The sequence below is a fragment of the Episyrphus balteatus genome, chromosome 1 (genome assembly GCF_945859705.1).
Source record: "Episyrphus balteatus chromosome 1, idEpiBalt1.1, whole genome shotgun sequence".
Classification (NCBI taxonomy): Eukaryota; Metazoa; Arthropoda; class Insecta; order Diptera; family Syrphidae; genus Episyrphus; species Episyrphus balteatus.
Genome location: NC_079134.1, coordinates 81,082,304 through 81,107,995, shown reverse-complemented (window position 1 = coordinate 81,107,995; position 25,692 = coordinate 81,082,304). Strand labels below are relative to the sequence as shown.

The 25,692-nt window shown below is 33.5% G+C and overlaps 2 protein-coding genes across 7 annotated transcripts in view; both read right to left on the bottom strand.

Annotated features, from left to right (window-relative positions):
• Positions 1 to 18,443, bottom strand: part of LOC129907237 (uncharacterized) — a 28,293-nt gene extending 9,850 nt beyond the window's left edge. Inside the window, exon 1 of the mRNA XM_055983343.1 lies at positions 968 to 18,443. Coding sequence (XP_055839318.1) covers positions 968 to 2,020 — 1,053 coding nt within the window. The 5' untranslated portion in view covers positions 2,021 to 18,443. The remainder of the gene's footprint in view (positions 1 to 967) is intronic.
• LOC129907232 (solute carrier family 12 member 6) overlaps positions 1 to 25,692 on the bottom strand; it is a 758,459-nt gene that overhangs the window by 76,303 nt on the left and 656,464 nt on the right. For 5 of the 6 annotated variants that reach the window (XM_055983333.1, XM_055983332.1, XM_055983334.1 and 2 more), the window contains exon 19: positions 24,229 to 24,282. The exons of the other annotated variant lie outside the window; for it this stretch is intronic. In XM_055983333.1, the coding sequence (XP_055839308.1) occupies positions 24,229 to 24,282 (54 nt within the window). The remainder of the gene's footprint in view (positions 1 to 24,228; positions 24,283 to 25,692) is intronic. 6 annotated transcript variants of the gene reach the window in all.

The window sequence follows — 25,692 nt, the reverse complement described above, 5'->3', positions numbered from 1 at the left end:
ATAGAATTTTTCTGACTAAAGATTCGAGCTCAGCATACAAAAAATCGTTAGAAAAATATACTTTGATTTCTATAAAAAAAACTTTTTGACTAGTGAAATCGAACAAGGCATTCACCCGCCTTCTTTCCACCAATTAGTTTGTGGGCAATTTATTTTTCCGCTTTCATATACCATTTATCCTAAATGCTGCTAATAATTTTTTTATTTTCAAAAATTATTGACACTGATCTAATTGCAATTTTGATGAACTAAATAATATAGAGATTGAAGCAAATTACAAAATGCACAATCAACACAAAAAGCCGGTATACTGTATTTACAAAATTTGGCTTAATAAAATTGGGGTAACAAAAAAACCATTACCATCTTCTTATCATTATTTATTAAATAAATACATACATTTGTATGTATGTGTTACTGATATAATGATATAAACATTAAAAAAAACATGAATGATTGTTTTTTTTTACAACCGAGCTGGCGGTGGGAGCGGACTAAACGACTTTGCGGCCGGCTGGAAGTCGTAATTTTTGTCCAAAAAAAAATATAAAAATACGACATTGTAGGTCTGAATGTGGTCTACAAATTTTATGTTAATAATTTTTTCGATATTCATCACCCAAAAATAGATTATATCAAAAAACAAATGGCATGTCCTAAAATTTTGACTTTCTTAATCGATATCTCGAAAACGGTTCATGATACATAAAAAATGTGTATGCATGAATTGTAGAACTCGTTAAAAGCTACAAAAAAGCTTCTTGTAAAATTTTCGCATCTCGTTAGATAGCCGAGTTATTGTCAAAAAACCAATTTGATCCTTTTTTTCAAAATGGCGGAAAAAGCTCATAGGAAATCTTGGTCGAAAACTTCAAGTTAAGCTTTTTAAAGAATCCTCTACAACATATCCAAAATTTAGCTTTCTCGGTCATTTTGCATTTCCAAATGTATATAATGACTGGCCTAGGAATTTTTGTTTCACAATTTTTCGATGCGAGAAGTTCTCGACTAAGTTACAGAACGTAGGCACAGCTTTATAAACTGGGTTAATGTACGAGAACTTCCATTCATCTAGAAAAACTCCAGTTGATAAAGAAAGGTTGAAAATTATCTGTAACGGAAATGCTAACGAATACTGACATTTTTTAAGAACAAACGAAGGAATGCCATCAGGACCTGGAGTTAAACTTGACTTAAGTTTAGATAATCCATCCAAAATATCGTACTCAGATAGATATAAATTCGATAAATTTAAATTTCCTTCTAAATGGCAAGTAAATTGATTAGTATTTGAAGATGAATGATCAACATAAGTAGTTTCAAAGAATTTCGCAAAAACCTCACATGAACCTTGTAAATCGTTGGATGACTCACCGTTATATTCCATATTTTGCTGCAATGTACTACATTTTTTTTTATTATTCAAAAAAGTCCAAAAAGCCTTAGGTTCATTACAAATTCGCGATTGAATGTTCAATACATATTGCTTATGTAGATATTTATTCAGAAAATCATATTCCTTACGAATTTGAAAAAAATATTTTCTGTCCACCTCGGAATTTGATTTTCTGAAATTTTTAAAAGCTTTATTCTTTACATTTTTCAAATTAACTAATCGTTTATTCGACCAAGGAACTTTGAATAATTTACATTTTTGTCTTTTTGGAATATTTTCATGAAAACCAATTTGTATCACATCAATAAACTTTTTATACGCACTTTGCAAAGATAATCCAGAAAGAACATGCAGCCAATCAATTGTTTGAAAGTAATTGTCAAGTGTAATGAAATCTCCCTTACAAAAATTTAAATTAATTTCATTTGATACAAATAGCGAATTTGCAATACAACTTTCGAATTTAAGAATACAACATATAGCAACATGATGTACAGAATTATTTAACATAGGAAATGGTATTTCCATAACTTCAAAAAACATATTATTTATAAAAACTAAATCAAGAAGTCTGTTTAAAGAATTATGCACATGATTAATTTGAAAAACATCCATAGAAAGCATGGAATCAATAAAACTATGTATATTCAATATCTTTACTCATATTATAGGGAAATATACATTTATCTTCATGGGAGTATGTCCATGTTACATCACCCAAATTATAATCACCAACAATAAAAGGATATTGGTTTTCGATTAAATTAGCTACTTACGATATGTTCAATATTAGAAAAATGTTTATCATATATTTGAATTGAGCTTTTTGGTGGTATATAACTAACTACAAATAAAATTTCTTGCTTATAAAATTCAGCTTTTACGCACATTTGTTCTATACAATCTTCTATAATAGGCAATGAAATATATTTACTATTATAAATAGATCTTACTGCAACTAAAATTCCACCTCCTCGTTTTAAATAATCATTATATATTCTATCTAAACGATATAATACAGTAAAATAAGGAGACAAAAGGGGTAAATCTCGGAATGAATGTTAGTAGAATTTTTTTTTGCTCAATATCTTCCTTTTGTCATTCTATAACATATCTCAAAAGTCTAGAAAAATCGCATGTCCGCTTGTCGCGATTATAAGGTCAAATCGCGAAATGGAGATTTTCAAAATTAGCAAAAATAGGCTATGGTATTATATACACATATGATACATGATTTCAAGGTATTTTTTAATGCTGATTCCAAAAAATCTAAAATCAAGACAATCTGACGTCTCGGGAAAAATTTTTCCTGTTTTTCATCTGTCAACTCATATTATTATAACAGTTGCAAACTTACTGCCGAAAAACCCTTAAAAGTTATGGTATATGAACCAAATTTTGCATGAAGATTTTAGAATCCATCATTATTAAAAATCAAAACAATCCATTACAAAAAATATATATACCTACGAAATAATGGTATTTTTTGATGGAGGGGCAAATTTTAGGATATGCACTAAAGAAGATTCTTGTTCATCTTAGGAATAAGTGCTAATAGGCTAATTTTTTCATTTTAATCTTTGTTTGGATGTTCTTTAACTACCCTCAAAAATCTAAAAAAAATCTCATGTCCGCAAGTCCTAATTTTCTTGGTTTGAAAATAAGGTGCAGATTTTAAAAAATTAATAAGAAAAGTTTAAATTTTTATATGTATACCAACATAAGCGACATAATTTAAAGGTATTTTTTAACACTTATTCCAACAAAACTCACAAACAAGTCAACCTGACCATCCATGAAAAGTAATGCACCTTATTCATGTTGATCTGACACAAATATCTGAAGTGTAGTTTTTCAATTTTTTTTTAAATCTGCAACTTATTTTCAAACCAAGAAAATTAGGACTTGCGGACATGATTTTTGAGGGTAGTTAAAGAACATCCAAACAAAGATTAAAATGAAAAAATTAGCCTATTAGCACTTATTCCTAAGATGAACAAGAATCTTCTTTAGTGCATATCCTAAAATTTGCCCCTCCATCAAAAAATACCATTATTTCGTAGGTATATATATTTTTTGTAATGGATTGTTTTGATTTTTAATAATGATGGATTCTAAAATCTTCATGCAAAATTTGGTTCATCTACCATAACTTTTAAGGGTTTTTCGGCAGTAAGTTTGCAACTGTTATAATAATATGAGTTGACAGATGAAAAACAGGTATAACTTTTTCCAGAGACGTCAGATTGTCTTGATTTTAGATTTTTTGGAATCAGCATTAAAAAATACCTTGAAATCATGTATCATATGTGTATATAATACCATAGCCTATTTTTGCTAATTTTGAAAACCTCCATTTCGCGATTTGACCTTATAATCGCGACAAGCGGACATGAGATTTTTCTAGACTTTTGAGATATGTTATAGAATGGCAAAAGGAAGATAATGAGCAAAAAAAATTTCTACTAACATCCATTCCGAGGCTAAACCCTTATTTGACTGGATTAATACACATTATATGAACAATCAAACATCTCAGAAGAATTAAAAGTTGAATTTAACCATGTTTCAGTAAATATAATAACATCATATTCATGCATAGAACTTGAAATAAATAATTGATTTTTGATTTTAAACTTTCATATTCGCGGTTTATACACATTTTAATTAAGTATTTTCCGGACTTACCGCGAAAATTAAACTTTAAATCATATAAAAATATATGACACGGCTCTTTAGCGTTCTTAGATGTTAAAGTTATTCAAAATCAAGATGGAACATTAGGACACACTGTGTACAGAAAGAACACTCATACTGATAGGTATCTGCATGCTGCATCTCATCATCATCCAGCCAACTTCAATTCTGTTGTGTCTGCTCTTATTAACAGGGCACATGCTATTTGTGACCAAAACCATCTCCAAGATGAGTTAAAAAGGGTAGATGCAGCTTTAATAAAAAATGGTTACAGTTTTAAGCAACGCTCTTGGAAACCAAAAACAAAACCCACATAGCCGTAGCTAGGATTTCATTTCGGGGGGGGGTTAGCTCAGACCAAACAAAATTTTTTTTTAGAAATCACAATACTTTGTATCAATTATATGTAACTGCAGTCGATTCTAAATCCCGCTAAATCAAATAGTCATTTGAACTGTGTAGAAGCGAAAAATTTGCCAATATCATTTTTAAGTATTTTTTAGGAGAGGAATTCGTAGTTAAAAGTTTAAAAAAGCCCTGCTTACGGTAAACGAATTTAAAAATGGCTGAATATTCAGCGGCATCTCTAGTTTTGTAGGTACAAAGAGTGATAAGTTGGTTGATATAAATTGGGAGCGTTAGCGAGCAAGAAAATTTTTTTTAAGAAACAAATTTTAAACATTCTAAGGCTTTATAAAAAAAATTATTTCGTAAGATTAAAAAAAAATAAAACATTGAAAAATGGACTTTTTCTTGCACTGAAATTTTGTAGCAGAAAATTGACAAGTACATTCTATCTATTGAGTTCTAAATGAAATTAGCAATACTTAAAAACCAAAATTTTAAATAATCCAAGTTGTTTCACATGAGCTAATTACACTGGTCAACAAGGTTTTTGTTACAGAAACCAGGGTATACTTTTCTATAGGCTGAGCTCGAATCCGAAGTCAGAAAAATTCTATCACATCACGTTTTGGAGATATTCCCGTTAGAAAATCAAAATGCCGATTTTTACCAGTTTTCAAAGTTATTTTTTAGTGTTTACTTATTTTTTTTTAAATTAAATTTGTAACATTTTCTAAAAGAAATGTGTCAAAATTTGAAAGCGATTGGTACAGAACTTTTCGATATTTGCTATTAAAAGCAAATAAATATGAGATGCCCCAAACACTTTGATTTCAAGTTATGATTTCTCGAGGAAGAAAATAGATATTTAAAAGATTTAAACGGATTTAGAGAGACAAAACTTAATTCTTTTAGAAACTGTTACAAATTCAATTTAAAAAAAAAATAAGTAAACGCTAAAAAATAACCCTGAAAACTGGTAAAAAGTGGCATTTTCGATTTTCTAACGGGAATATCTCAAAAACGTGATGTGATCGAATTTTCTGATTTCGGTTTCGAGCTCAGCCTATAGAAAAGTATACCCTGGTTTCTGTAACAAAAACCTTGTTGACCAGTGCCGAATCCGAACTCAGAAAAATTCTATCACATCGCGTTTTTGAGATATTCCCGTTAGAAAATCGAAAATCCCGCTTTTTGCCAGTTTTCGAGGTTATTTCCTAGCGTTGGTAGGTACTACAGTCTCTCATACTGGATTTAAGGTTAACATAGAACAAAAGTGGGTAATAAGCAACTGAAGATATCTCGGACAGTAGAAAAGATGTCTGAAAGATTTAAATAGATTTAAGGGTAATATTTCAAAAACGAGATGTGATCGAATAAGTCCGTCTTTGGATTCGAGTTCGGCCACCGAAACCCTTTGAAAAAGCATATTTTAGTCCCGGCGCCAAAAACCCTGTATAAGTACTTGTGGTATTTAAAGGGTTCTTAAAAGAGCATTTTAAGGTGTTAACATAGTGCTTAAGGAAATGGTCAAAGAGATAAAAACTCTTTGTAATGGACCAAACAATTTTTGTTTTCCTTTATACAAACTTCATCGACAGCTTCTGTAATGATGCAAAATTGGTAGTGATTTTAAGGGAGATTTTCATATAGGTAATCAAATCACTAAAATACAAAAACAAATCATTTAGTGCTGCATATATTAGACTTGTATATGTTTATAATATAGGTATCTTTTGATTTTCTGAAAAAAAAATTTCGGGGGGGGGTTAAACACCCAAAACCCCCCCCCCCCTAAATACGGCTGTGAAAACCCACTCAAGATATCCACAATGAAAATGAAAAACGGGCCTTTCTTCCATATAGAAAAGGCGTCTCTGAAGGGATTGGAAGGATCTTGTCTATTTATGGGATAAAGTCGATTTTCAAACCACCAGCAAAAATACGACAAATCTTAAGGTCACCAAAAGATAAAGTACCCCTACAAAACCCAGGAGTATACTCTGTTCCTTGTAGCTGCGGCTCGGAATATATTGGAGAGACCAAACGTTCCATATCGACACGCTTAAATGAACATATAAAAGCAATTCAGAAGAATGAAGTAACAAAATCTGCCATTTGTGAACATTTAGCGTACAATACTGATCACTTCATAAGATTTGACAAAGCAAAATCCATTTCAACGGAAAGGTTTTATGTGCCTAGATTGGTTCGAGAGGCAATTGAAATTAAAAAGTGCAACAATTTCAACAGAGACCAAAGTTTTAATTTGTCCGGAGCATGGGATCCACTTATCAACGAACTAAAAAAGAAAAAACAACAACAGAAAAGCAAAAATCAAAACAATGCACCATCTGATGTGATTAGCTTTGCTTGCACAGAAGCTTACTCACAACAACAACAATTAATGCAGTCCTAACAAGAACCATCATCGGAACTGCAAGCACCAACAACATCAACACAAAAAACCAACCGGTACAATCTTCGTGTAAGAAGAAAATAAAATAGAAAAAGCTTAAAAAACAACAACAACATCCACCCACAAACCATCAGTCATCTCGTGACCACGATAAGTGCAACCTTATCGAAACGTCGAGCCGTGTCATATATTTTTATATGATTTAAAGTTTAATTGTCGCGGTAAGTCCGGAAAATACTTAATTAAAATAATTGATTTGTTTTGGTTCGTGCATAGAACTTGAAATAAATAATTGATTTTTGATTTTAAACTTTCATATTCGCGGTTTATACACATTTTAATTAAGTATTTTCCGGACTTACCGCGAAAATTAAACTTTAAATCATATAAAAATATATGACACGGCTCTTTAGCGTTCTTAGATGTTAAAGTTATTCAAAATCAAGATGGAACATTAGGACACACTGTGTACAGAAAGAACACTCATACTGATAGGTATCTGCATGCTGCATCTCATCATCATCCAGCCAACTTCAATTCTGTTGTGTCTGCTCTTATTAACAGGGCACATGCTATTTGTGACCAAAACCATCTCCAAGATGAGTTAAAAAGGGTAGATGCAGCTTTAATAAAAAATGGTTACAGTTTTAAGCAACGCTCTTGGAAACCAAAAACAAAACCCACATAGCCGTAGCTAGGATTTCATTTCGGGGGGGGGTTAGCTCAGACCAAACAAAATTTTTTTTTAGAAATCACAATACTTTGTATCAATTATATGTAACTGCAGTCGATTCTAAATCCCGCTAAATCAAATAGTCATTTGAACTGTGTAGAAGCGAAAAATTTGCCAATATCATTTTTAAGTATTTTTTAGGAGAGGAATTCGTAGTTAAAAGTTTAAAAAAGCCCTGCTTACGGTAAACGAATTTAAAAATGGCTGAATATTCAGCGGCATCTCTAGTTTTGTAGGTACAAAGAGTGATAAGTTGGTTGATATAAATTGGGAGCGTTAGCGAGCAAGAAAATTTTTTTTAAGAAACAAATTTTAAACATTCTAAGGCTTTATAAAAAAAATTATTTCGTAAGATTAAAAAAAAATAAAACATTGAAAAATGGACTTTTTCTTGCACTGAAATTTTGTAGCAGAAAATTGACAAGTACATTCTATCTATTGAGTTCTAAATGAAATTAGCAATACTTAAAAACCAAAATTTTAAATAATCCAAGTTGTTTCACATGAGCTAATTACACTGGTCAACAAGGTTTTTGTTACAGAAACCAGGGTATACTTTTCTATAGGCTGAGCTCGAATCCGAAGTCAGAAAAATTCTATCACATCACGTTTTGGAGATATTCCCGTTAGAAAATCAAAATGCCGATTTTTACCAGTTTTCAAAGTTATTTTTTAGTGTTTACTTATTTTTTTTTAAATTAAATTTGTAACATTTTCTAAAAGAATTGTGTCAAAATTTGAAAGCGATTGGTACAGAACTTTTCGATATTTGCTATTAAAAGCAAATAAATATGAGATGCCCCAAACACTTTGATTTCAAGTTATGATTTCTCGAGGAAGAAAATAGATATTTAAAAGATTTAAACGGATTTAGAGAGACAAAACTTAATTCTTTTAGAAACTGTTACAAATTCAATTTAAAAAAAAAATAAGTAAACGCTAAAAAATAACCCTGAAAACTGGTAAAAAGTGGCATTTTCGATTTTCTAACGGGAATATCTCAAAAACGTGATGTGATCGAATTTTCTGATTTCGGTTTCGAGCTCAGCCTATAGAAAAGTATACCCTGGTTTCTGTAACAAAAACCTTGTTGACCAGTGCCGAATCCGAACTCAGAAAAATTCTATCACATCGCGTTTTTGAGATATTCCCGTTAGAAAATCGAAAATCCCGCTTTTTGCCAGTTTTCGAGGTTATTTCCTAGCGTTGGTAGGTACTACAGTCTCTCATACTGGATTTAAGGTTAACATAGAACAAAAGTGGGTAATAAGCAACTGAAGATATCTCGGACAGTAGAAAAGATGTCTGAAAGATTTAAATAGATTTAAGGGTAATATTTCAAAAACGAGATGTGATCGAATAAGTCCGTCTTTGGATTCGAGTTCGGCCACCGAAACCCTTTGAAAAAGCATATTTTAGTCCCGGCGCCAAAAACCCTGTATAAGTACTTGTGGTATTTAAAGGGTTCTTAAAAGAGCATTTTAAGGTGTTAACATAGTGCTTAAGGAAATGGTCAAAGAGATAAAAACTCTTTGTAATGGACCAAACAATTTTTGTTTTCCTTTATACAAACTTCATCGACAGCTTCTGTAATGATGCAAAATTGGTAGTGATTTTAAGGGAGATTTTCATATAGGTAATCAAATCACTAAAATACAAAAACAAATCATTTAGTGCTGCATATATTAGACTTGTATATGTTTATAATATAGGTATCTTTTGATTTTCTGAAAAAAAAATTTCGGGGGGGGGTTAAACACCCAAAACCCCCCCCCCCCCTAAATACGGCTGTGAAAACCCACTCAAGATATCCACAATGAAAATGAAAAACGGGCCTTTCTTCCATATAGAAAAGGCGTCTCTGAAGGGATTGGAAGGATCTTGTCTATTTATGGGATAAAGTCGATTTTCAAACCACCAGCAAAAATACGACAAATCTTAAGGTCACCAAAAGATAAAGTACCCCTACAAAACCCAGGAGTATACTCTGTTCCTTGTAGCTGCGGCTCGGAATATATTGGAGAGACCAAACGTTCCATATCGACACGCTTAAATGAACATATAAAAGCAATTCAGAAGAATGAAGTAACAAAATCTGCCATTTGTGAACATTTAGCGTACAATACTGATCACTTCATAAGATTTGACAAAGCAAAATCCATTTCAACGGAAAGGTTTTATGTGCCTAGATTGGTTCGAGAGGCAATTGAAATTAAAAAGTGCAACAATTTCAACAGAGACCAAAGTTTTAATTTGTCCGGAGCATGGGATCCACTTATCAACGAACTAAAAAAGAAAAAACAACAACAGAAAAGCAAAAATCAAAACAATGCACCATCTGATGTGATTAGCTTTGCTTGCACAGAAGCTTACTCACAACAACAACAATTAATGCAGTCCTAACAAGAACCATCATCGGAACTGCAAGCACCAACAACATCAACACAAAATACCAACCGGTACAATCTTCGTGTAAGAAGAAAATAAAATAGAAAAAGCTTAAAAAACAACAACAACATCCACCCACAAACCATCAGTCATCTCGTGACCACGATAAGTGCAACCTTATCGAAACGTCGAGCCGTGTCATATATTTTTATATGATTTAAAGTTTAATTGTCGCGGTAAGTCCGGAAAATACTTAATTAAAATAATTGATTTGTTTTGGTTCGAACCCCACCAGCATTTTGGTAATAATTTTTTATTGCAGATACATTATTTGAAGGTTGTTGACAAATTTTTGATGGATCATTTGGTTTAGAATTTATTGCATTTACATCTGATCGTTTTTTGGAGTTTCTTTGAATTTTCTCACCAGCACATTCTTAGGCCAGTTTAACGGATTTAGAGCAAGATCATACAATTCCGAAGAAAACCCAATTTTAAAATTTACGTATTTAAGATTCGTAATGTCAGCATCTTTTTTAATCAGCTTAAAGCATAAAATATCTTCATTTTTACATTTTAATTTAGACGCAACATATTTTTTTATTGAGTCCTCAGTCGTAGATGTTGTGAATTTTGATAGATGTAACCATTTATAGCGCGCAATAACACCAATTTCATCATTAGAATTGTTTGTGTTATCCATACCAACAACACGCATAGAATTTTTACTCACGATATTTTGATTTATATTACCCTCATCATCAACAACAACAATAGGTGTAGGAGTAGCACCAACAACAGCAGCAGCAGCAAGACCAGCATTCAACATTTTAACCTCTGACGTACCATCAATCACCTTTATATGACTTTCGTTGACAGTGACTTTAACTTTGGGAGCAGAAGTAGAGGTGGAAGGAGAATTAATATTTCTATTTCCCATCACACTCTCTTCATTCGTCGATATTGATCCAGACACACCATCATCATGCACAAGTTGTGTATCAACATCATGCACATGATTTGCACCACCAGTAGCAAAAGAATTGAGAGCATCAGTTTGGGTTTGGGCATGCAGAGTTTCATTGTTTTTGTTTTAGCAGTAAAATTCTCTATACTATCACTCATGCCTTGTAATTTTTTGTCCATTTTTTCAACTTTCTTACATACAGCACTAACGATAGGTAATAGGTCATTGACTTTTGTTATAAGATCGGTGATAATTGGAAATTTAACACAGTCATTGCACCGATAAGACACATTTGGATTGTCATTAACAATTGCATTTAAAACTTCATCATGCAAATTCAAGCATAGTCTATGAAACAATTTTCCACAAAACAAACTACACTTTATTAATTTAGCATCTTTTAGGAAAGGATTTCCGCATTTAAAGCACTTGTTGTTAGACATTTTAGAGAGAAGGCAAATAACACGTCCGCACAGGGAGAGCGATCGAAAAGAGGAATCATGGGCCGAAAACAGATTTTGTTAAAAAAAATATTTGAATTAAAATTGGTATGCCATTTTGTAGAAATTAGAAATCACTAATCCACATCTAAAAAAAGTTGAGATAACATTTTTCCATGATATTACGATGATCATGAAGTTTTAAGAAAATCTGTTTTCGGTCGATGATTCCTAAACACCCTGTAAAACAATTTTCACCGTTCAAAAGTTATGATTTTTGCAACGAGATAAGTCATTTAGGACAACCGTGCGCCGTATCTCTGACTGCATCCCTTAGCAACCAAGCGCGCTTTATGGCGGACTGCAACCCCATTTCTACGGTCTACGATTTGCAGGTACATCCACCAACTCCCATGTCTCATACTTCATCAGTGAGTCGAACTCAGACACCATTGCTGCTTTCCATTTGTCTGCATCAGGGCTTTGAAAGGCTTCATCAACGCTCGTCGTATTTTTTGGCCTTTCTTATGGACACTTTTCAAAAAATTTGTATTATTTACTGAGTTTTCGGACGCGCAACTTTCTGGCAGATTTCGAACTATCATCATCATTTTCTGGAAGGGTTCCAACCGCATCATTACACAGAGAAAACTAGACCACAACATAAAATAGAACAAAAACAATAAGATATCTCTATGGTTTTCATCCAAGAAAGAAACCTTATTAAAACAATCGGGTTTTCCTTATTGTTTTAAAATCTGCACTTGTAGGGTTTTGAAAAGAAAAAAAAAAAAAAACACGACCAGGCCGAGAATCGAACTGGAGACTTCAAATCATTAGTCGCACACCTTACCACCTGAACCAACCTGCTATGAAAATATTGATCGCGATTTTTGTTCTAGTGCCAAGTTGCAAAAAAAATTAACTTTTCACTCAAATTTTAATAAGATTTTCTCTATAAAAATAATAAGAAATCCTTATAAAAAAAACCTTATTAACCGTTGCTTTTAGTAATATTTCCTTATGAAACATACACCCAGAGAAAAAACGCATAGTAATTTTTAATACGGTCTACATTGAATCAATGGTGAAAAATATATTCATTATTTTTCTAAAAATCGTCCTATGCTTAAGTTAAAGTTTGTCACACCAATTTTTATACGTGAGATGGCACAGTGGTAAAGCACAAGCTTGTCAACCCAGGTATAGCAGGGTCGATCCCCAGCGGATGCCAGTTTTACTTGTTTTTATTTTTTTAATGTGTCAACAACTTAGATTTAAAGTGTGCTACTTTGATTCAATCATTTTCCACTTTAGGCTGAAGTGATTTTCAATTGATTCAAAGTGGTTTCCATTGATTTTACGTTGTTTTTTGGCTCAGTGTATGAGCAGTAAAACAATATGGCAATCTGTTAGTTTTTAGGTGGTCATATTTTACCTTAGACCGAACAAAAATTTTTTGCAGGAATCACAAAACTTTTGTATCAACTAGATGTAACTGTAGTCGATTCTTAATTCCGCTAAAGTAAATGATCATTAGAACTGTAACGAAGCGAAAAACTTGCCAATATCCTTTTTAAGTATTTTTTGGAGATAAATTCGTAGTTAAAAGTTTAAAATAGCTCTGCTTGCCGTAGAAGAATTTAAAAATGTACTGAATATCAATTGGGCGAATATTCGGCGGCATCTCTTGTTTAAGGGGTTATATCTAGTTGTAAGTTCAAAAAAACCTTCTTTTTTGTGGATTTTTTGTGAAGAGGAATTCAATTATATAAACATAAAGATAACATATCCATATAGCAAATTTAATGTATTAAAATAATTCGCTGTGGATTTAAAAAAATATTGGGTTCCGTAATTTTTGTAGTAGATCTCCTAGACGACCTCCAAAAAAAGGTGTCTGGCGGAAAAACCAAAAGATTCATTTTCAGGATAGACCAATGCAGGTAATGAACGAAGGAATAGTCAAAATTTTGATTTTTGACAAAATGGCGGCTTCCCAAAGAAAAAAATCGTTGTTTTTCACGAAAATTTACACTTTAAAGTGGCTAAAATCGAATTATTGTCAAAAACCTTTTTCCTTCGTTCATTACCTGACAAAAGTATCTAAGAAAATTGTGTAAAAATTTCAAGCCGATTACTCCAGCCGTTTCGGAGAAATTTTGCTCACCGCCAGACACCTTTTTTTTGGAGGTCGTCTAGGAGATCTACTACAAAAATAACGGAACCCAATATTTTTTTAAATCCACAGCGAATTATTTTAATACATTAAATTTGCTATATGGATATGTTATCTTTATGTTTATATAATTAAATGCCTCTTCACAAAAAATCCACAAAAAAGAAGGTTTTTTTTTTGACTTACAACTAGATATAACCCCTTAAATTGGTGCAGAGTGATAATTTGTTTTCTATAAAATTTTTTAGAGCCAATTTTTCAATCTTCTAATAAACAGTCAGTTAACTGTTCGACGAATAAAGTTATTAGGCTCATAAGCAATCAGATAAAAACATTGAATTTTTCAATCAGCAATAATTTATTCTACAGGATAACAAAAAAAAAAATTGTCAAATTCAAAAATATTTAAAATTAAACGTCATTTTTGTTCGTGATTGTTTTTGTTTTCTTGTGTTCCACTGTATTTTTTTCAAAACAGCTTTGAAAACTGACACAATATTTTTGTTGAGATTATTCCTTAGAATAATTTTTATTCGTCTTTGAAAGAAGCAGATAGTTTTATTCTTAGGAATAAGCTATATCTGCTTGTTAAAAAATTGATTTTTCCTCTATCCTTAGGAATAAGTACTAACTGACTGTTTAACAGACTATTGAAAAATTGGCCCTTAAAGAAATAAATTTGAACCATTCTTAGGCCTTATAAAAAAAATTGTTCGTACAATTTTATATATAAAAACATTGAAAATGAGATTTTTCTCACAATGAAATTTTGTAGCAAAAAATTGATATTTTATTATATCAATTAAGTTCTAAGGCCGTGTGTGAATTGCGTTAAATAGTTAACCCCGTGTAAAAATGTTTGACATTTTGAATTTTTGAGGTGAATAAAATTTTTGACATTTTGAATTTTTGAGGTGAATAAAAAATTTTCAGCTGTTAAAAATTTATTGGGCTCTGGAACCTGGTTAAATTTGAGTTAAATTTTTTTTTGCAGATGGTTTTGTTTTTTGTTTTTTTTTTTTTTTTTAATTAAAAGGAGTATCATGAAGGCAGAAAAGATTTTAAACAATAATCCACACAGCTACTAACCCCAATAGTGTCAAAAATTTTACACGGGGTTAAATATTTAACGCAATTCACACACGGCCTAAATTAAATCGGGAATACTAAAAAATAAAAAAATTAAATAATCCAAGTTGTTTGGCATGAGCTAAGTACTTCACTTTGAAATTGAACTATATACTTAAGTTGTTTAATTTTCTAATTTGAAACAATTTTAAAATAGAAAGCTAAAAATATAACGAAATGTTTTACATTGGTACTACACTCTCCGAATAATAGGACTCATATATTTTCGTTTATATACTGGATTTAAGCTTAACATAGAACAAAAGTGGGTTACAAGCAATTAAAGATATATCGGACAGTAGAAATGATGTCGGAAAGATTTAAATAGATTTAACGGTAATATTTCAAAAGCGAGATGTGAATGAATATTTCTGTCTTGGGATTCGAGTTCAGCAACCCTTTGAAAAAGTATAGTTTAGTCACCAAAAACCTTGTAGAAATACTTGTGTTATTTCAAGGGTTCTAAAAAGAACATTTTAAGGTGTTTATATAAAAACATCGCTTTTGTTTTTCATAAAATATACGAATATCTTTCGAATTAGATCGTCGACAAATGTGACAAAGAGTTTCACGCCACTAAGGGAGGAAGTCTTCTTGGGTCCATAGACATCACTATGAACAATTTCTAAAACTTTCGTGGTCGATTTGCCAACACATTTAGGAAATGGTAGAGCACTTATTTTGCCCTTCAGACACACATAGCAATCAAAATCTTTCACCTTTTTCACATCCATTCCACGTACCATATCTTTTGCACACAACAACTCTAGACTCCTGATATTTAAATGACCATAGCGGCGATGCCATTCTACAATATTGTCATTTGAAGCCGCTAAAAACAAATTATTTTTCATCATTTTATAAATAAATAATTGCATGCCTTTCACATCACTCATCGATCTTACAAGTGCATTGTCTTTATTGAAATCCACTTTGCAATTGCTCTCAGTTATTTTAGTAACGGACAAAAAATTTGCTTTGAGGTCGGGAACATAAAGTACATTCTGCAAGAACTTCACCCATACCTTCAGAAGAAATGTATTTGTTTCCCGCTAACTCGATGTCTTCTCGATGCTCTTTCAAATGAGTGAACACAAATTTGTCACAACACATCCTCTTGTAACAAGAAACAATAAGTATGTTCAACGAGGATTTTTCTAGATCAGAACAGGACAGGACAGCACAGTTTCGTGAGGTAAACGCCAGAATAAGTTAGAACCGTCATTTAAGCGTCAGTTGTCATATATGAATTTTTTGTTTATCGTTTCTCGTTTATTTTTTCTATTTTATTGTAGTTTTACTGCGAAAAATATAATTAAAAATTGTTTTTAGTTATAAAAAACCACGAGCACCCGAGATATATTCGCAAAATTAAATCAAAACAAAAACAAAAAATGACAGCTTTGATTTTGACACTTCTCACGAACCTGATCTGACTCAAAAACAAGAACAGAAAATCCTGTTCTAAACTGTTCTAGATTTGTCAATGAACAGCAAACTAGAACAGTTTAGCACAGAAAAAAAGTCAGTGAACAGCAAAAAGCTGTACTGTTTTGCCTAGAACAGTCCAGCACAGCGTCAGTGAACAGACTTAATGGAAACAACCCCTCTCACTGAGAACTATTATTCGACTTATAAACAAGGGAAATTTTTTTAAAATTATCTTACGGAATGATGCTTTCTTAGAATTATAATAACTCGGCTCCCGTGGGTCGTAGAGAGCTAATTTTTTTTTAAATTGTAGATAATTTAAAAGACTACCATAGTATTTTATTTTGTTAGCCAATACTTACACCGTTTTCAAAATAATAAGGCAAGAGTTTGCTAAACAAAGAAAACGTCTTTGACTTAATATTACTTATTTTTATTTGTTTCAACAAAAATAATGTGCACTTAATCGATATAAAATGTTGTAACGAACAATTAAAAGCTTTATTTTTTGTCGTAGGACATTCTGACGCCAAGTTATTCCCAAAAAACGATATTTTTGGGCGTTTTCGCACCGGTTTTGCATGCGTTCATTTATCAATTGCTCGGCCATCTTTGGTGATAAAGAGCTGGTTTTTTTTTAAATGCAGGCCATGAATAGGGCTACAAAATAGGTTAGAAAAATGTCAATCATGATATAAGCTTTTTTCGAAATAATGACAAAAATGTGTTTTTTAACAACAAGAATTTGACTTTAAATGGCTGCCATTTTGTACTCAAATAACTCACTCAAATGACTCACTCAAATAAAATGAAATTACATACAACGATAGAAAATATTATAAGGAAGAGAATGTATGTTTAATTTTTGGTCTACGACAATCTGGAGCAAAGATATTAGCTTAGAAGTAAAATATCCCAAAAAATGCATTTTTGTGAATAACTCCGCTAAAAAGGATGATCAGGTGGTGAGAAATTGGTTTTAAGCCTTTTAAATATACCCCTATCGATCCATGAAATAAAAACTGACAATGCCTCTCTGCGCAAGGTTAGGCCCTTTTTTCCGACGTTTTGACTGGACTATTTTGGCATTTATAGCATTTGCTTTTCGGTTTTTTCTTGTAAGATTGGTATTGCGGTTGATTTCTTTCGTTGTTTGACCGTTGTTTGTTTGCAAAAAATGCGTTTTTTAATGTGTAGCAGCTGACATGGTTTCACAGATAACAAGAGTGTCGCTAGCGCTCTTTCATCTTTAGATTTCCATGTTTCCGTCTCAGGTGCAGTTGTAGGTTGTGGTGTCTTACCGAAAACATAATCCCATAAGCCACACTTCACAAGCACGGATTTCATAAGGATTTTCAATACATCATAGTTGGTATCATCTAGTTTATCTATTTGATAAAAGCCGCCGGAACTCATCTTTATGGTTAAATAAATGACTCCTTTCTTTAAAAAAAAACTGGGCTCATAACCACTGTTGGAACAAACCAAATATATATTAAATAAAAGACCGATGTTACCTTTTAAGTTTTGCCAAAAAGACTAAGAGGATAGTTTTTATTTGCTTTTTTTTTATAGTAGTAATTGCATGATTGTATTGGTATAACTTATATAAAATCAAAATCTAACAAAGCTAAGCCTTTTTTTAGTTTGATTTTGTTTGTTTCTAAACTCATCCTTAGTAGGAGTTTTAAGAAGTTTTTGAGCTGAATATAAATGAAAATTTATAATTGTTGAGAGAGGGAATGAAAGTTTTGAGGGCTTTCAGTTTTTTGTCTCGCTCGGTTTTGTTTTTCGTTCGAGGTTTTTTTTCAGTCGGTTTTTTCGGTTTTTTTCCAAGAACCGGTTTAAAGCGGAAGGACAAAAAAAAAAGAAAAAAAAAACGGTTGATCGAAGCAAAACAACTAAAACCGGTTCAAACCGGCCAGTTTTTCCCATCCTTATAAAAATAGTAGGTATAGTTTTATTAAAAGGAAGATTTCCTTGCAGATAAGTGTAATGACTAGGCGAAGATTAATGGAGCTAAAACTGTAGCTCTAGAGAAAGAACATTAAAATATTAACTCTACTAAAAGACAAAACAAAATTTTGAAAGCTCTATAGCATATTATTTATTAAAAAAATTTTGTTTTTCCAGAAAAAAATTAAAATAGGTACTACTCTTCGTGAAAAAGAAGTTGGTGCAAAAAATTACATAAATTTAAAAACTGAAAAAAAAGGCAACTTTGGAGTACTGGTATCTCTTATATTCCTTGATATAAATTTCCCAAATTTTGGGAAATAAAGAATAGTTATATTTATATATAGGTATATATCAAAAAATAAATGAAACACATCCATACTCTAAATTTCATTTTTAGCATTTATTTCCTCAAAATCAACACTGTACGGCGCACAGGGGGGGGGGGGGGCAGAAATACCTTATGAACGGCGATAATTATTAATGTTTTTGTGAATTAAAAGAGAATAGGTATATTTTTCGAAAGGTTTTTGATGTGTTGAGTTCAAATTCAAGAAAAACATTCATTTAAAACATTTCTACATAATTTTTTAGTGAATTATTCATATAGAGTTGAAGTTTTTCAAGGATTTGAAAAGCATCATTTTGACTGAAGCAGATTTAATAATTTAATCAAAAAGGTTAAGAAAAATGTTTTGCATGTATATACATATGTGTTTGTATTATATAAATAGATATGTATAGGTATGTATGCAAATACATTTATATATATATATTAGGGTGGGTCTTTGACCCACCTTCTTTTATTTTATACTTCGAAAAATCTATTCCTAAACACTTCTAGAATGTACTTACCAAATATGAACTCTTATTAATGGGAAGATCCTCCGCTTCATAGATTTCCATTTTTACAACAATCTTATTTTAAAAAAAATCAATTTTTTAACAATCGATTTCTAAACGGTTTAAGCAATCGATTTCTACTAAAAACCTTTTTTGTAGATTTGTAGAGCATTTGAGCCCCTACAAGAAAACATCTTGCTAATTTGAAAATAATAAATTCTCAGTAAACCAGAAAATTTTAAATATATAAAAATTTCTTAGAATTTTTTTTTTTAAGTTTGACCTTGAATATCTTTCAAATGGTTAGATTAATGAAAAAAGTACTTAAAACCTCTTTTGTAGAGCAATCCAATTCCTACAAGAATATGTCTTGCCCGTTTGATTATTAAAATTTTGCAATTTTTTATAAATTTAAGAACAAAAAACGAATTTTTAATGATGATTTTTAATGAATGATTTTCTAAAACTTTGGACCTCGAATATCTTTTAAACGGTTAGATAAACAAATAATATGTAAGTCCGTTTTGGTAGAGCGTTCAATTTCCTACAAAAATATGTAAAGAAATTTTCTAAATTGTCGATTGAAAGTCGGTGACTACTACTATGAAGCTTAGAGCTATGCGATCGCGAAACTTGTTTTCGCAGAAGGGCCTCCCATGGTCGACAGGTCGAAGCGGAGTAGGCTGTTTCTACTAATTACCCCCCCAACGAAGGAGTGTTCCCACCAAGGCACTTCCAACAAATGACGGTAGCGGAAGAATTCTTTCTTAGATCAACGGTAGCGTCACCAGTTCCAGTAAGGCCGAACTACTTGGTGAACACCTTATACGAGCTACTCAGACATATTCAGAGCACAGGTCTATAAGGAGCGGCTTAGCCAACCTCTCGTCCTTGGAGTCATCAAAGGGCCTGGCCCTCCAGGTTGGGGGCTTCTGCCGTCGGGGTAACTGCCCGACCAGAAGTAGGATGTAGTTATGGAACGACGACAAGCCTCGGAAACGGACGGATTTACTGATGACGACCCTAGCAAACGAAAAAAGGACAACGAATTTCGAATCTGCACGTGGAATGTTAGGTCCCTTAACAGACCTCGTGCAGCCGAACAACTAGCGGAGGCCTTCGACTGCTATAAGGCAGATATAACTGCCATCCAAGAAATGCGATGGGAAGGGCCGGGCAAGAGAAAATTGAAGACCCACGATATCTACTACGGCGACTGCAACCGGCAACAGGGCACATTTGAATGTGGATTTATCATCGGAGGCAGACTCAGGCAGAACGTCCTGAGTTTTAACTGTGTCAACGAGCGCCTCACCACGATCCGCATAAAGGCCAAATTTACCAACATAAGCCTGATATGTGCTCACGCCCCCACGGAAGAGAAAGACGATACCACCAAAGATAATTTCTACGAGCTTCTCGAAAAAACCTACGAGCAAATCCCAAGCTACGACATTAAAATTGTCCTGGGTGATTTTAATGCAAAGCTAGGAAGAGAAGATATCTTTGGAAGCACAGTCGGAAAGCATAGCCTGCACGACAACACATCCGATAACGAATTCAGGCTAGTCGACTTTGCTGCGGAGCAAAATGTTGTCATAGCAAGTACGCGTTTCCCGCATCTCAAGATTCATAAAGGGACATGGAAATCTCCAGATCAATCAACCGTCAACCAGATTGACCATATTGCGATCGACGCTAGACATCCCTCCAGTATTATGGACGTCCGAACGTTCCGAGGAGCCAACATTGACTCTGACCACTACCTGGTTGTAGCCAATGTACGGATGCGGATTTCCAGACCATCGCCAACACAAGGAAATACTGTGAGAAAGTTTAACGTCGGACGACTACAATCGCAAGAGATTGCCAGGTCCTATTCCGATCGCGTCTCGAATAACCTCTTAAGAAGTCCTACGCCGCCAGCAGCAAGTATAGATAACCAGTGGCAGCACTGCCAAGAAGCCATTAGAGATGCCGCCTCTGAAGTGCTGGGTTTCACAAGGCCACCACAACGAAACCCCTGGTTTGATGATGAATGCCGGCAAGCACATGCAGCTAAACAGAAAGCATACAAAGCGGCGCTGCACAGAAGGACCAGAGCTGCCAATGAGCTCTACAAGCGGAAAAGATCAGAGTAACATCGGCTTCTCAGGAGAAAAAAGAGGCAACACGAGAAAGAAGCGATCGTGGAAATAGAGGGATGCTATAACAGGAATGAAGTTCGTAAGTTTTACCAGAAGGTAAAAAGAACATCTCAGGGGTATAAACCTAGAACTGAAGCCTGTAAAGACCAACAGGGAAACATCGTAGTAGAGACGCAAGCGATGCTGAGAATATGGAAAGATCACTTCTGCAATCTCTACAATGGCGATGACGAAGCCAACCCCGCCCAAAGACAGATTGCACCATTCAATATCGACGATGAAGGCCAACATTTCCGTCCCCCCGACCTGGAAGAAGTGAAGGCAGTCATATCCAAGCTTAAGTCAAACAAAGCCGCTGGAACTGACGGCCTTGCTGCCGAACTATTTAAAGCAGCGGGAGATGACCTGGTTAGGAGTATGCACCAGCTCATCTGCCGAATATGGTCGGAGGAAAGCATGCCCACAGAATGGAATCTCAGCATCGTGTGCCCGATCCTTAAGAAAGGAGACCCTCTATCATCGTTCTTGAAAGAATTATACAGAACTCAAACGTCAACACCAGAGGCACCATCTTTCAAAAGTCCGTTTAGCTGCTTGCATATGCCGACGATATTGACATAATCGGAAGAACTCAGCGTGATGTCAATGGCGCTTTTGTAAGCATTGAAACGGAAGCGGCAAAAATGGGTTTAAGGGTCAATGAGGGCAAAACCAAGTATATGCTGTCGTCAAAAAAGGACACACAACACCGACGCATTGGACAAAACGTCACCATCGACAGCCATAACTTCGAGGTAGTAAAGGACTTCGTCTACCTAGGCTCCGCTATAAACACGGACAACAACATCAGCGCTGAAATCAAACGGAGAACTACTCTTGCCAACCGCTGCTACTTTGGTTTGAGAAGGCAATTGACCAGCAAAGCCCTCTCTCGAGCAACTAAGGTGTCCCTATACAAGACCCTTATCATCCCAGTCCTGCTATATGGTGCAGAAGCATGGACTTTAACGAAGGCGGATGAAAACATCTTGGATTGTTTCGAGAGAAAAGTTCTTCGTGCGATTTTTGGTCCCGTGTGTATTGATGGTGATTGGAGAAGAAGGTATAACAACGAGCTTTACGGGTTGTACAAGGACGCTAACTTAGCCAAGAGAGTGAAGGTGCAGCGCCTGAGATGGCTAGGTCACGTGGAGCGCATGTACAACAATGCTCCGGCCCGGAAAGTTTTTGACTCCAACCCAGAGGGACGGCGCAGTAGAGGAAGACCTCGTCTGAGGTGGCGCAACCAAGTGGAAGGGGACCTCAATCAACTTGGCGTGCGCAACTGGAAGCAGCGAGCTAAGGATAGAGCTAGCTGGCGAAGCTTGTTGGTTGAGGCCCAAATCCACAGCGGATTGTAGCCGCCTTATGGCGCTGGTCACCCTAAGTAAGTAAGTAAGTCGATTGAAAAAACAAAAAATGGAAAATTGCGAGGCGGAGGATATTTAAGAGGTGTCTAGCAATCGATTTTTCGAAATATTTCTATTGAAAATGTCTCAGCATCTTCAAAATTGTTGTCAATACTATGATTTTCTATTGAAAACGATTTCGCAGAGTTCCTGCCTTTTGCAGGAGAAAAATTTCAATGTGAGACCTTAAATATGATGAAACTGAGTAAAACGAACCATACTTAAGAACACAAAACAAATTAAAAAAAAATATTTTAGGCAAACATTCCGTCCTTTTTAACTCAGTTTCGAGAAAAGAAAATATTAAACTAAGAAAAACACTTTAAATTCTGTCGGAATGTTTGCCTATTAAAAAAGTACTGTTATTTAAAAAAAAATTGATTTTATATCATTCAATTATTTTTGTTTTTTTATTTTACTTAATAATCGAGTGAAAAATAATGAAAACTTCTCGCCGCTCTTGTCTATGGAGCTGCCCCACAGTGCGGCGGTGTAATAGAGGCAAATCTCGTCTAAGGGGGCCCACGCAAGTGGTATAGACCTCAATGAACTTGGCGCATGCGAAACTAGAAGTAGCTAGCTAAATATCGAGCTAGCTGGAGTGGAGTGATTACACTTTGTTAAGAACGCATAATTTTATACATCAGTCAATTCTAGATATTAATTTTTTTCTTCATTCTATAAACTATATTCATTAGACTGATTCAAAAAAAATTTTTTTTTATTTTGTTCAAAGCATTGTTGAAAATATTGTTGGAAATGACGAAAAAAAAGACTGTAAAAGTTTCAGCCCTTAATGTTAACATTTAGTACCGCCGCATGGCAAATTTCTATTTCCCATACGATTTGTATGGGAAAGATTGTGTATTTGTGTTTAGAGTTTTTTATCTTTTTAATGGGTCACCAAAAAGGCTAGATTTAATCATTTTCTTGTATAAAATTGAACGCTCTACAAAATTGCATTTATGAAATTAAAAAAAAAACGGACGCGAAAAATTAATTAAAATAATTTTTAGTTAAAAAAATGAATAATTCGAATTTATTGAAGAAATCTAAAATGGTAGTATAAGGGGTTTGAGAGTTATATAAAAGGATCTGTGAAACCAAAACAACATAGAATACAAATATTCGAAAATTTGCCAAATATTTTGAAAAACCTAATAATTTTGTCAAAAAATCGGAAAAAAATGAGAAAAAATTACTTTTTATATATTAAAGTTGAATAACTTCGAAACGCGGGGTTAAATCAAAAAAATTAATAAGAGCTTTTTTGTAGAGCGGACAATTAAAAAAAAAATTAGTTTGCCAAGCCTTTCGGATGAACCATTAAAAAGATAAAAAATTCTAAACACAAATACACAATCTTTCCCATACAAATCGTATGGGAAATAGAAATTTGCGATGCGGCGGTACTAAATGTTAACATTGAGGGCTGAAACTTTTACAGCATTTTTTTTTCGTCATTTCCAACAATATTTTGAACAATGCTTTGAACAAAAAAAAATATTTTTTTTTTGAATCAGTCTAATATTCATATCATTTAGATCTCAATTGTTCGTTCCAAAGAAATAAATAAAATCATTTTAGCTGAAACCTAAAATGACAGATGAATTTGATTGAAGGATATTATGATAAACAAAATAAACAATATAAATAAATCTTTCTTATCAAAAAATGTGTTTTTTTCAAATATTTTGTTATAAAGAATTACCAGAGGGAATTTATCCTCCCCTGTTCTCTCGTTAATGTCCACCAATGTTTGTACCTTTTATTGTTAGAGGAAAAGATACAATTTTCGATAACAGGTGTTAGTGTATAAATTCATAAGATGTGGAGCGTAAAAATATGTTACACATAAATTAAAATTTAAGTAGAAGCAGATATTGGAGAGGATAAAGAGAGAAGTGAGGAGTAAGGAAGAAGGAAAAGGATCGAAAATGAGAGGATGGTGGAATTAAGAATGTAGGGAGGAAAAAGAAGAAGCAAGAAAGGTGGTAAGGAGTTCGAGGATGGGTAGCTAAACCAGAGATACCCAAAAGAGATGAGAAACTTCTGACGTCATACGGGTTTGCCTACAAGCTGCTTTAGACATTTTTGGATAAGTATGCGTGAAAAAATATACATTTTTGGCTAAGTATGCATGAAAAATCGTACATTTTTGCTTAGGTGTGCGTAAAAACACCGTGGCTACACTATGTGTGTTTTTCACATTTATTCACGAATACAAAAGAGATTACAACAACACGAAATAAACAAATGGGTTTTGGGGGGTAAAACGTACGAAAGTTTCCCATCTCCTTTGGGTATCTCTGAGCTAAACGAAGGAAAAATGCAGGGAGAAAAAAAACGAGAATATCATGCGAAGTTTGAAAGAAAGAAAAGGAGAAGCTGGAGGAGATGATACGAGAAATTGAAGAGCCCAATAAAAACAGACAGAAAGAAAGAAAGAAAAGACGATTGGAGAAGGGATTAAATAAGAGGAATGGAAAAAATGCTATATGGAGGAGTGGAAGAAAGGCTAAATATGGGAACAGAGGAAACAAGAATAGCGGAATATCACTGAGATTAAAAGACAAGAACTCAGAAAAGTGGTAAGGAAACTCGACGAAATAAATTCAATATGCAGGTCAGGCACAGATGAAGAGAAATCAATAGTGGAAATAAAAAGAAAAATAACACTGGTTTACAGCCAAAATGGACACTCAATCCCACTATTTTTTTCTTACGTACTTTGACCTCAGGAATTTGAAAATCACTTTAAAAGAAATTACGGTGGATACGTTTTCAAGATATAATTTTTCAAAGTATCTGTCGTTTTTTTCAGCATACTTAGTATTCGGGCTATATCTTGAGTAATAAACAACAAAAATATGAACAGAAAAACTGGTTCCTGAAAGCTGATCAAATAAGCAACAAACACTCCACCAAAGTTTAAGTGCATTGTATCAAAACACTTAAAAAAATCGTTTTTTAAAGGAAATTTTTGCAAAGAAAGAGTTTCTTACTGACAAAGGTTAGGTTAGGTTAGGTTAACGTGGCTATCAGCAGGAGAGCTGATACACTTAGACACTTAGACCATGATTGGTCCGTTGTGATACCACAATGAATCTTTGAGATTTTTTTCTTCCTATTCGTTGAACCATTGAAAGAAAAATGGCTCAAAGAGACCAAAAAC